The 12,598-nt window shown below is 42.6% G+C and overlaps 1 protein-coding gene across 2 annotated transcripts in view; it reads left to right on the top strand.

Moving 5' to 3' along the window:
* The window catches only part of LOC122922802 (WD repeat-containing protein 64-like), a 61,786-nt gene that overhangs the window by 17,316 nt on the left and 31,872 nt on the right, over window positions 1-12,598 (top strand). For both annotated transcript variants that reach the window (XM_044273540.1, XM_044273538.1), the window contains exons 3-11: window positions 1,369-1,461; window positions 3,156-3,201; window positions 4,075-4,121; window positions 5,509-5,626; window positions 6,884-6,953; window positions 7,682-7,922; window positions 8,693-8,798; window positions 9,226-9,377; window positions 11,276-11,378. In XM_044273540.1, the coding sequence (XP_044129475.1) occupies window positions 1,369-1,461; window positions 3,156-3,201; window positions 4,075-4,121; window positions 5,509-5,626; window positions 6,884-6,953; window positions 7,682-7,922; window positions 8,693-8,798; window positions 9,226-9,377; window positions 11,276-11,378 (976 nt within the window). The remainder of the gene's footprint in view (window positions 1-1,368; window positions 1,462-3,155; window positions 3,202-4,074; window positions 4,122-5,508; window positions 5,627-6,883; window positions 6,954-7,681; window positions 7,923-8,692; window positions 8,799-9,225; window positions 9,378-11,275; window positions 11,379-12,598) is intronic.

The following is a 12,598-nucleotide window of genomic DNA, read 5'->3' as shown; positions in this document are numbered from 1 at the left end:
AGAATGTGGCAGGCATCCTAAGCCCCCGACTCGTGCCAACAACACCATGACCCACACTGTGAAAAGTGGCAAGCTCAGCACAGAACCATTAAACAGTCACAAGTTTAGCATAATTCAGGTTTGCGTTAAATTTGTGTCTTTTTGACGACAGAAAACTGGTGTACAAGGTTTAACACCCCCCCCCCCCCTATTTCCCTTAACAATAAAGTTACCTATACTGGTATTTCTGGTCCCCTGCTTACAGGTCTGCTTAATGAAGCTTCATCCCTTGTGATGTCACATGAGTGGTCCCAGTTTGCCGTGGTCACATGTTACCCCTATAGTTTCCACGTCATCATGTGGGTGTGTAAGCAGAGATGCAGTGGGGGTGGTTATCTCCAGAAAACCAGGTTTTAAGGGTACATTCACACGGGCTGGATGCACTGCAGATTTGCTTCTTGTGGAATTGCGTGTGGTGAATCCACCTTGTATTACAGTGCTTTACAGAGTTGGGCTACTTTCACACCTGCGTTAGGTGCGGATCCGTCTGGTATCTGCACAGACGGATCCGCACCTATAATGCAAACGCTTGTATCCGTTCAGAATGGATCCGTTTGCATTACCGTTTTTGTTCATGATAATGCAAACGGATCCGTTTTGACTTACATTGAAAGTTAAATGGGAGGCGGATCCGTTTTCAATTGCACCATATTGTGTCAGTGAAAATGGATCCATCCCCATTGACTTACATTGTAAGTCAGGACAGATCCGTTTGGCTCCGCATCGTCAGACGGACATGAAAACGCTGCAAGCAGCCTCCAGAGCGGAATGGAGGCTGAACGGAGGCAAACTGATGCATCCTGAACGGATCCTTATCCATTCAGAATGCATTGGGGCTAAACTGATCCGTTTTGGGCCGCTTGTGAGAGCCTTGAAACGGATCTCACAAGCGGACCCAGAAACGCCAGTGGGAAAGTAGCCTAAATTGACCTCTGGTGGGAATTTTATTTCTGTTACATGTCAGACTTGCCTTGGATTTCACCTTGTGCATTGTAAAGAGTGAAAATTATGGTAGAAATCCACATCAAATCCACATGCACCAGGTGGATGTTACTGCTGTAAATTAGGTGTTATATGGACACACCCTGTAACCCAGGCATCCTCAAACTGCGGCCCTCTAGCTGTTGCAAAACTACAACTCCCAGCATGCCCAAACAGCCTACAGGTATCTGCCTACAGCAGGGCATTGTGGGTGTTGTAGTTTTACAACAGCTGGCGGGCCGCAGTTTGAGGATGCCTGCTGTAACCTGTACGTCCCCATGTGCCATCTGAGATGGTAGGAGATCTGGTAACCAGTAAGCTACTACTTCTTTGTGTTTCTGTTTCCAGTGACAGAGAGATTCGCCTTTATGAACTCTCCAGCTTTGAACCATACTGCCAGATTGTTGGTTTTGAGACAATGCCACTGCACCTAGGTTACAGGTAAAAAAAAATAAACCAACTAAGAAAAAAGACCATATTTATTTACTAATTATATATACATTACAGTGCTTTCTACTTCGTTATATATTTAGCACAGTATGAATAAAAACTTTAGATCTGTGTTCTGTATTAGATCTAATTTTGGCAATAAATAGGCCTGTGCTGCGACACAGCTAAGAGCCCTATTCTAGCTTCAGATGCAGGTGCAGATTTGGTCAGTATTTTGCATCCATATTTTTCATCCAAAATAGGCATGCATGGAAAAAAGCATGGTTTTGCCATTATACTTTTTATGTGTTTTTGTTCAGTTCCTGATTTTGGCTTAAGGGCTATTTCAGACGAGCATGTCCAGTGCGGAAATCACGTTCCGTGTGTGAGCATGATTCCCCATAATGGACACTGATTTTTCTCCGGAGCGCATGGCATTATACTGATTTATAGTGCTGTGCGTCTCTGTATGACCTTACTTCTACAGAATTTATCTAACATAATGCTGTCAGTATAATTTAGTAGATACAGGTCATGCAGAGACACACAGCATTATAAATCAGTATAATGCTGTGCGCTCCTGAGAAAAAGCAGTGTCCATAACGAAAAATCACGCTCGCACACGGACCGTGCCTAAAGGGCATCTGTTATCAGGTTTGTACCTATGAAACTGGCTGACCTGTTGAATTTGTGTTAGGCCTCATGTACACGACCGTATGTATTTTGCGGTCTGCAAAAAACACAGATGGCGTCCGTGTGCATTCCATATTTTGTGGAATGGAACAGCTGGACCCTAATAGAACAGTACTATCCTTGTCCGTAATGCGGACAATAATAGGACATACAGAAACGGAATGCACATGGAGTAACCTCAATTTTTTTGGCGGTTCTGCATATGGTCCTCAAAAAAACCAGAACGGACACGGAAAGAAAATATGTTCGTGTGCATGAGGCCTTAGGCAGCTGAAGGCATCTGTGTTGGTCCCATGTTCATATCTGCCTGCACCGCTGAGAAAAATTAAGTTTTAACATCTGCAAATGAACCTGTAGGAGCAATGGGGGCATTGCCGTTACACCTAGAGGTTCAGCCCTCTCCAGGGCCAGACAGTGAAAACGTGATCACACCTGGTCCTGCCAATAAAAGTGGAAAAGGTGCGGCAGTTACGCAGAGAGCCGAGCCTCTAGGTGTAATTGTTCATTTGCATATACCGTATTAAATCAGGTTTCTCAGTAATGTGGACACATATGAACATAGGACCAACACAGATGTCTTCATCTGCCAAGTGCACATATAACAGGTCAGCCAGTTTCATAGGTACAGATACAAAAGTACAGATACAAAATACAGGTAAAATCTCTACTCTGTCAAAGTAGCTCTAGTGTCAAATCTAATAGAACTTATAAGGCTGGTGAGTTATGAGGGAGTCACCAAGGCAATGGGGTGCATGTACGTAACTAGAAAGATACCTTTTGTAATAAATTTAGATGAAAAGTTCTGCTCAGGGACTCCGCTGCAGGTCCTTGAGTCCCCGCCAGTGGGGTGTTTAGATTCTTTCATGATAGTAATGTTCCCGATCACCTCCACACCTAGCACCACTTGGCAAGCACCAGTTTTCCCCAAAGATCACACGATATGGTCATAACACACACTATAAGGAGTTGTGTACACTTACAGCCATATTTCATTTTTTTTTCTTTTCTTTTAGTCTACATGATGCTGATGAGTGTATCATTTACTTTGGTGATGAGCAAGTAAGTCATTATTCTGAGTGTTCAGAGAGTAACACGTGCGGCTCAATAGCCCTGCACTGTACATAATGCAATCCCTACTGTATACAAACAGGATGAAACGGCATCGAGGACACAATTCTCTCTTCTCCTCTGGGAGCAGGAAAATGAAATTCAAGCTGTAATAGAAACATTATATGACGGACACTAATTGCACCCAATGGACCCCATTTTCTTATAATTTTGTATGTTGGGTTCTGTTATGGTGTCTTTTATTTTACTGGCAGTATCATATGGCAAATATGATAGAATATCTGGCAGATGTTCCAGTCAGAGCCTCCAACTCGGATGTGACCCCAGCCTTAGTACTACAATCATTTCTCCTGAAATCTTTTGCTGGCTTAAATGGTGTTTTGGTTTCATTACATTATACTTATTTACATTATGGTTTCATACTCTAATGGTTTAAGGGTGTTCTGTATATCTCCTAGAGTCTACATAGGAAATAAATGCTGAAAGGAAAATGTCACATTTAAATCCTTGGATTTCTGCATCTGTTTTATTGCATAACACACAAACGGATATATTTTACAATATTTCCCATATTTATATTGTCTTTTACTTTGGCCAGTGTGAGTATATTCGGCAGTGGATGTAGTAGTAACACGTGGTTAGATTGTGGTATAATTATTGAATCTGTTTGTGGCAGTGAATAATGGTATTCATATAAGTGCTGCTGGGAGTTAAACCCCGCCGATCTAATATTTACGCCTTATCCTGAGGATGTCATCAGTATCGGAAACTGGACAATCCATTTAATAGCTGAATTATATATATATCAGTAAACAGTATATTAGTCGTCAGAGTTTATTAATGTGATTATCTCCTGTGTTGTAGGGATGTATCAACATTATTATAATGTCCCACGTGGCAGAAACCCTCAGGTACGTAGCAAAATGTATGGAAATATTTTTTCTATTTGTATCCTATGGCCTAGAAGGCTATGGCCACCTTTGAGGTCAGTTTTTTTTTATTATTATTATTATTATTGCATCATACTCATTTTCTGCTTAAAATATTTTTTTCAATTGGTCTTTATTAAATTTCTACAAATTCCAGTGCATTTGCAGACAGGCTTTCTCCCTCAAACTGAATACATCAGAGAGCTACTCTGTTGGCTGAATCTTTATCCCTTATCTCTGAACTCCTGACAGCTCATAAACAATCTTTTAAGCTAAATTCTTATAAAACTGAATGCGTTGGAGAACTGCTGTAGCCCTTATCTGTACTTTCAGTTCATAAACATAATCAGTTTGATAAAAATTTAGTTTAAATGCATGTTTATGAGCTGCCAGAAGTTCAGAGATAATGGCTAAATATCCAGCCAACAAAGCAGTTCTCCGATGGATTTATTGTGAAGCAGAGAGCCTACTGGTCTGCAAATGCACTGAAAGTGAAAGCTGTAGAAAAGAGATGAGCAAATAATTTTTTTAAAATCAAATTCATTCCTCTCTCAGCCTGCTTGAGCAGCGAGGGGCAGTCCCCACTCTTTAAGAACTCCTGCTCACAGTATTAGGCTACTTTCACACTTGCGGCAGGACGGATCCGACAGGCTGTTCACCATGTCGGATCCGTCCTGCGGCTATTTCGCCGTGCCCGCAGACCGCCGCTCCGTCCCCATTGACTATAATGGGGACGGGGGCGGAGCTCCGGCGCAGCACGGCGGTGCACGGAGAAAGCCGCCGGACTAAAAAGCCTGACATGCAGTAATTTTAGTCCGGCGGGCTTTCGCCGTGCTGCGCCGGAGCTCCGCAACCGTCCCCATTATAGTCAATGGGGACGGAGCGGCGGTCCGCGGGCACGGCGAAATAGCCGCAGGACGGATCCGACATGGTGAACAGCCTGTCGGATCCGTCCTGCCGCAAGTGTGAAAGTAGACTAAGTACACCCAGAAGTGTTGCAGCGCATGCTTAATTGGCATCTGCTCAGGTAGCAGCAGCAGAGCCTCTGTACTTGCACCGCTACGCAGAGCAGTTGCACAGATGAATGAATCAATTCGTTCATATCTACTGTAAAAGAAAGGCTAAAAAATTTGTTGAATGCAGTTAAAATGCAGTTAAAATTCTCCCAAAGGTGTCCATAGCCTTTAATTCTAATGAATAATTACATGCAACGAGTTATCATAGAAATGCCCAGAATTCTCCATAGAACGTGGATATATTTTACCCTAACACTGCCTGGTCCTTATGTTTAGCGAGTGTTGTGAAATTTGTGAAATTCACTCAAATGGTTTCATTCATTTTGTAAATATTCATTTTTGTACCAAAACAGGAATTGGACAAAATGTCAAGTTGTAGATGAGATTCCCAGTATTGCAATAGATAACATTTCAGAACTGAAAAATGTGAGATATATACGTTGGAAGGTACATAATGATTGGGTTACACAGGTAAGACAATTTACATTGGTCTGTCATTATTGCTCAGTAAGTGATATGATCAAAACCATATTTAAATGAAAAGGGTTGTCCATCATTGGTGAGAAAAGTCTCCTGACCATGAGCTAATCCGTGTCACAGCCAGGAAAGTTATAAGCTGGAATCTTAGGGGAAACAAGGCCTCGCCTATCTATTTCTCCGCAGCACCACCATGCAGGATCCTCTAGAGATAGAGATGGACATTTATCAGAACTGCTACGCCAGTTTTGTAGTGTAAAAATGTCCCAAGTGATGCTTGTGTGCAAAAGTTGGTGCATATTTTTCTGACATTTGGTCAAACTTTGCTGCATTTGGTGAATCTTATCACTTTTTAGAAGTGGAGTGGAAAGTAGGTAAGGATTTCAGATTAGAACCCCTTTAAAAGGGTTGTGTCACTTCAGCAAGTGGCATTTGTCATGTAGAGAAATTTCATACAAGGCACTTTCTAATGTATTGTTATTATCCATATTGCTTCCTTTGCTGGCTGAATTCATTTTTCCATCACATTATACACTGCTCGTTTCCATGGTTATGACCACCCTGCAATCCATCAGCGGTGGCCGTTCTTGCACACTATAGGAAAAGGTGCTGGCCTCTCTAGTGACCAGGACCGTGGGAGCGCGCATAGGCTGGTGCTTTTTCCTATAGTGCACAAGCATGTCCACCACTGATGGATTGCAGGGTGGTCGTAACCATGGAAATGAGCAGTGTATAACGTGATGGCAAAATGAATTAGCCAGCAAATGAGACAATACATTAGTAAGTGTCTTGTATTAACTTTCTCTACATGATTAATTCTATTTGCTGAAGTGAGACAACCCCTTTAAGTCTCATTTATGTGTGACTCTTTAAAAAGTCTCTTTAAAACTAACAACAAAATCACTGCAAATGAGACATTCCCCCCAGAAACTCTATTTTATCACAGCTATGACTTTAAAAACTGTCCTACTACATGCTTCCAATGTGATAGGCTTTCTAGGTAAAATAATGGTACTGCTGAGAGGAGACAAAATGACGGCATTCCTTCCTAGGATGCATAAGGTTGGTTCCTACTATAGTCTATTCACATGAGTTAGTATTATTGATGACATTAATATTGTAGATGGTGGCTGGGCCCTCAGGAGCCCAGTTCGACACTAGCCATATCATTAGCTTTGTAGGACCACTGCCTTACTATACATTACTGTGTATTTAACCAAAATAACTGACACTGTTCTTGCTCATTTGCAGATCAGATACGTTCATTCAATTGAATCAATTATCTCAAGTTCCAATGACGATTACACAGCACTTATAATAGGTAGGTCGGTGTCATGCAATAACGGATCATTCAAAGGAATTGTCCAATCTGGATATGCCATAAATGTCCAGTAGTTGGTTTCTCACCTCAGGGACCCACTCCTGTCTCAAAAATGGGCCCTGTCATGTGGTGGAGTAAGGGGAGAGCAGGCCACGGATGCATGGTGCCCTATATTAATTTTTGTGAGGCTTCTAAAACTAGTAGAACGTGCTTACTTAGTTCTTTTTGGAAGTCCCATCACAGTGAATGGACAGAGTCGTGTAAGCACAGCTGCTCTTCATTCATTGCCGTGCAGAATGGGGTCCCATTCTGGAGATGGGAGCAGGTCCCAGAGATGGGACCTGCATCTATTGTACATTTATGGCATATAATGTGCAGTAGAAATTTGGGGCCCTTTGGGTGATTAAGAAATGTTTCCCAGTTTATGCCTATACCGTGGAATATTTAGCTGTCTTCTGTTGGATGAATATGTCTGGATGACCTTCTCATGTATGCATCAAACAGAAGCCATTAATGTAGTGTGAAGAGAGCCTAAAAAAATCCTAACTTTGATTAGTGGTATATGACCAGAAATACATATAAGTTACTGTTCCCATGATGCCGTGTGCCACATACTTGTTACTTACCCTTCGCCTGGTGTTCTAGCTGGTAATTACAGTCATTACTGTCTTTCATTTTGGTTATTTGATGTCTGAAGAGTCATACTAATTGTGGTGGGTTTGAGACAGGTTGTGTAGAGGGAACCAAAAATTTACAGAAGCGCCTAAAAGACCTAATGGAATCTGGCAGCATGAGAAGCAAGAGGTCTATGTTGGCTGGAAATGTTCCTCCCAAAAGAGATATCAGTGATGAATCCCTCTTTAGGGTCAAACGAGGTGTCAAAACCTTTGATTTCTCCAAGGAAGCTAACATTCTGGTAACTGGAGGACTAGACAGGATTGTGCGTGTTTGGAATCCATATGTGCCTGGGTAGGTATCATGCTCTGGTGTGCTGATTTACTGCAAGATTCACTTGATATATAGATCTAATATGTTTGTAATATGTGCTTTAATGTATGAAATATGGAGGGATATGGACTAGTTCTGCCAGATGTCATTATGGTATTTTCAGCCCGTTGCACTGTGGGAAATACGTCCCAGCATACTAAACTAATTATCCTATCACAGAGCTATTCCAATTGACAATGTGTTTTTATTTTTTACCTTGGGGTTACTGGGCCGCAGTTTTTTATAAATCTGCTTATAAACATCTTAAGTCCTTTTCCAGGGTCTACACAAAATTAAGTAGCGCTAAATGATTTGAATTGGAGTATAGAGAGGACATCTTGCCATAGGTGAAGACTTGGAATGTTACTACTGTATTTGGGTAAACTCACATGCAGTAGATTTGTTTCAGAAGTTTCTTAGACTGAAAATCAGGTCACTGAGACAGCAAAGCCAGGTCTCCCATCCACCATTTGCCGCCATGATGATTCCGATAGGAGCGGCAGTCCCAAAGTATTGTTGTCCATTCTCTGCTGTAGGTCTTCTTGCTCCTGCTCAGCTGGTTTCTGAAGCCTCCTAGCAGTGAATTGATAGGAGCCCGCACATCCATTCTGTTATTTCAGATGAACTCCTCAAACGTTACCATTGAAGTCTAGCTATTAAAAGATCACTGAACAGTTCTTCTTTAGTTTGGTTACAATCTCATAAGATTTAATCTTAACAAAGCTTCTTTTGTGCTTCTCCTATTGAAATAGTTGGCCCACAGGGTTACTGCGTGGACACTCGTCCCCCATCACCTACCTGCAGATCGGTGATGAGAACACAAACATTTACTCAGTGTCCACAGACTGCACTGTGATGGTAACTTGCTTTTCTCTTTAGTTTATGTGTCGTATACATGATGTGTATTGTTCTGTTTCATCAGATCTATCAATGTATTACAGCAAACTGCAAAAATACATTGAAAAATATGGCAATTGGGTCAATATTTATAAAGCTTAATAGGAAAAATCCAATCTGTCCAAGTATAATGGTGATGGGCCGGAGAATAGTAGGAAGATCCCCTCGTGGACCCATCATGTTCCCTCAAAGCATCAGCTAAAAGATGCATCTTAGAAGATGAGTGGATAGTTTGCTGTCTGTGACCTATCCAGCCTACCAGCGAAATGAAAATTAAAAGGATTGTAAAGGATACAGCATCTCGCTAAATCAAAATGAATAAGGTCATCCATCAGCTGGAGCAAGTATTAATACTACATATTCTTTTCTGTATCTTTATAATTAACAGGTATGGGACATAGAAAATCACACCTGCCTTATCAATGTAATAGCCAAAGCAAGCCAGATCAGAGGAGATATTGCTGCGTGTTACTTTTCTCATCACCTCAGGACCCTTTTCATAGCAACAGACAACCTTTCTGCACTGCAGCTGCAAGAGATGTATGTATCTGCCCATTATGCCATGCGACAATATATACTGATGATAGGGTTCACTTCCTTGCTAGAAGGATCCGTTATCCCTTGTGGTTCTTAGGGGCCTATACACCTTCAACAATTGTTGGCCGAGTGTGCATGGCTTCTCGGTAAGGAGAGGGGAATAAGCTCATTTCTGCGGTAGCTTATCTTTCCTCCCTATTAAACTATTTGCATAGACACGTGTCTAACCCTGCACCAAATTTATCATCAAGCCTGAGCCACTGTGATAAATCTGGTGCTGGTCTAGACAGCCTGTCTAAAGCTTATATTAGATGGGCAGATCACACAGGCGATTGTCGGGAGGCTAGCCTTCCTTTCTGGCAATCCCCTGCTCGCTAGCTCGCTAACTAATGCCATTGCTCATCCCCATACTGGCAGCAAATGGTGATTAGACAGCGTGATCTGCCGCAGGAAAACAATGATTTTTAAAGGAGCCTGTCACCTACCTGACCGGTTTCAAACAGGTGACATTGTTCAATGGGGCACAAAGACATGACACAGATGTTACCCGTGTTTAGTTCTTCAGATGCTTCAAATCGCCCAAAAAGTAATTTTTTATCATATGCTAATGAGCCGTCGCAAGTGCCCAGGGGCAGTTTATACTGCCCTGAGATGGGCAGCATAATACTGGAGACAGATTTAAGTTATATTTATATATTTTTTATGCTTGCCATAAAAGTATACGGGTTATAATTGGTTTTAGTAATGACAGAACCAATCAATGCTTATCTTAGGCTTTTGCCGCCCAATTTGTTGGCATACGTTAAGTCCTTAGGTTTCTTACAGTGCCATATCCCCACTGTATAACGCCTGTCACTCTACAAATGTATGCTTATTAGTCAAGGCTATTCACTCCACTTTCTATGCGGCCCCCATTTACTAGAGTAAGATTGTGGCAATTTTTCTGACTTTTTAAAAGTAGCAGTTGATAAATCTTAAAGGGCATCGGTCAGCAGGATCAACCCCTTTAAGCCAGGTGTACTGCCTGGTAAGGTAGATGCTGGTGAGTAAAATGATACCTCATTTAAGTTCCTCCATTTTGCTGTTCTTGAGAAAAATAGCTTTTATTAGTATGTATTTAGGTCTTCGGTGCGCCGAGCGATAGGTGCAAACCCCTTGGAGGACCAGGCCACTTTCCCCATCCCCTTGATGCCCGTCCCTGTAATCTCACTCCTGCGCCATAGTTTACATCAGCGTATACTCAGTGCATATGTCTCTGCATCCCCAGCACAGAGGACCAGTCACATGCGCCAATGACATTATCTTCCAACCAGAAGAGGAAGATGCTCTGCAGGAAGGCATCATTGGTGCATGCGCAGTAATCCTGCTGCTGGGATGCACATTCACCGTTAGTGTAGAGTATGGCGCAGGTGCGTGATTACAGGGCCGGGTGGGAGGCTTGGCCGTTGCCAATGAAGGGAGTGGTGTAAGTGCAGAACAAAGGAGCTCTGGTGCTCTGACGGGCTCAGGCTTGCCCCTTGATGCAATGAATGCCTAATTTATATATTGTTAAAGAGTTGTTTTTTTTCTCAGCAGTGGTGCAATGGAGGAACCTAAATGAGGTGTTTTCTCAGCATCAACCCCACCAGTAGTTATAACTGGTATAATATAGTTGATTCTGCTGACATATGATCTTTAAATCAGCTTGACAGGCTAACCAGGCCCACCTTATCGCTCAATTCTCAAAACTGGAATGAGTAGTTTCAAAATTTTAAATGTTGAATTTTTTTTCCATGAAAAAGTCTGAAAAGTCGCTATTTTATGACTTTGAAGTGCAGGGCTTGATAAGTTTGCCCCATTGAATTCCGAGTGCAGACATGGTTTACAGTTAGTAAGGTCATTTTCTCTCTTGTATGTTACAGTGCCGCTCCTCATGGACCCCCATCGGTTTCCCACAATGATCCAGTCACCAGCTGTCTGTATAACCAGCTAAATCAGCAGATAATTAGCTGTTCTGCGGGATCAGTAAGTAGCTCTGCCCAGCTGTTTCAAGGGGTCTGATGACGTTTTCCAGGACATATATTGTAAACATATATTTTTATGTTTAAACATACTCATTGGCAAAAAAATATAAAACGCACCAAGAGAGAGTTGTTGGAATCGAATGAGACTTTCTATGTGTGAATGTAAGGTTGATATATGTAAGTGATTATAATGTTAGAGCTAAAAGATACTTTTATTGGGGAAAACTTGTAAGGAGGCTGTAGTACCCTGCTGGGCCTCCTCTAGCCTGGATACAACATGAGATATGGTTGGGCTGGTAGGCATACAGGTTCCATCTGGCATCCAGCAGCACATTTGACCACAGATGTTACAGCTGGGCCTGTATGTCCTGCATATTCATAGGTTACTGAAGCTGGAGTGACAGCCGGTCCCAAAAATGTTGAATGCTTGGTGATTATTCTGATGACCTGGCAGGCCAAGGACGCATTGCAATGTGGCAGAGACAATTTGGAAACCCTTGCTGTATATGGATGAGCATTATCCAGCTGAAAATTACCAGATGTCCTGTACATATCAATGAGCTGTTAGTGTCTCTCATATAACTACTAGGTGTGACCGACTGTCGTATGTGATGTGTTGGTTGGAGCAGTATTTTGCTATACAGCAAAGGTAGGATTGAAGCGTTCATCACCAGGCTACCGTACATGAACCCGACCATCATGGTTTCCATTACAGAACCTGTGTTTGTTGCTAAAGATGATATGGTTCCAATATCTAGTAGTCCAGATTTCTTCTTCATAACACCACAAGTGGTGGCTGGCTGTTTCTGGCATACGTTATAGTAAGTCCGGCAGACCGCATGAAGGCCCACCCTTTCGCTAAGTCATGTCCCCTTTTCTTGGCACTTTAGACATGGGGGGCTGGCTGACATGGGGGGCTGATGGCTGGCTGACATGGGATCTGATGGCTGGCTGACATGGGGTCTGATGGCTGGCTGACATGGGATCTGATGGCTGGCTGACATGGGGTCTGATGGCTGGCTGACATGGGGGGCTGATGGCTGGCTGACATGGGATCTGATGGCTGGCTGACATGGGATCTGATGGCTGGCTGACATGGGGGTCTGATGGCTGGCTGATATGGGGGTCTGATGGCTGGCTGATATGGGGGTCTGATGGCTGGCTGATATGGGGGTCTGATGGCTGGCTGATATGGGGGTCTGATGGCTGGCTGACATGGGG

Source organism: Bufo gargarizans, unplaced genomic scaffold (genome assembly GCF_014858855.1).
Source record: "Bufo gargarizans isolate SCDJY-AF-19 unplaced genomic scaffold, ASM1485885v1 fragScaff_scaffold_726_pilon:::fragment_2:::debris, whole genome shotgun sequence".
NCBI lineage: Eukaryota > Metazoa > Chordata > Amphibia > Anura > Bufonidae > Bufo > Bufo gargarizans.
The sequence above is the reverse complement of the archived record's forward strand: the minus strand, read 5'-3'. Positions and strand labels throughout refer to the sequence as shown.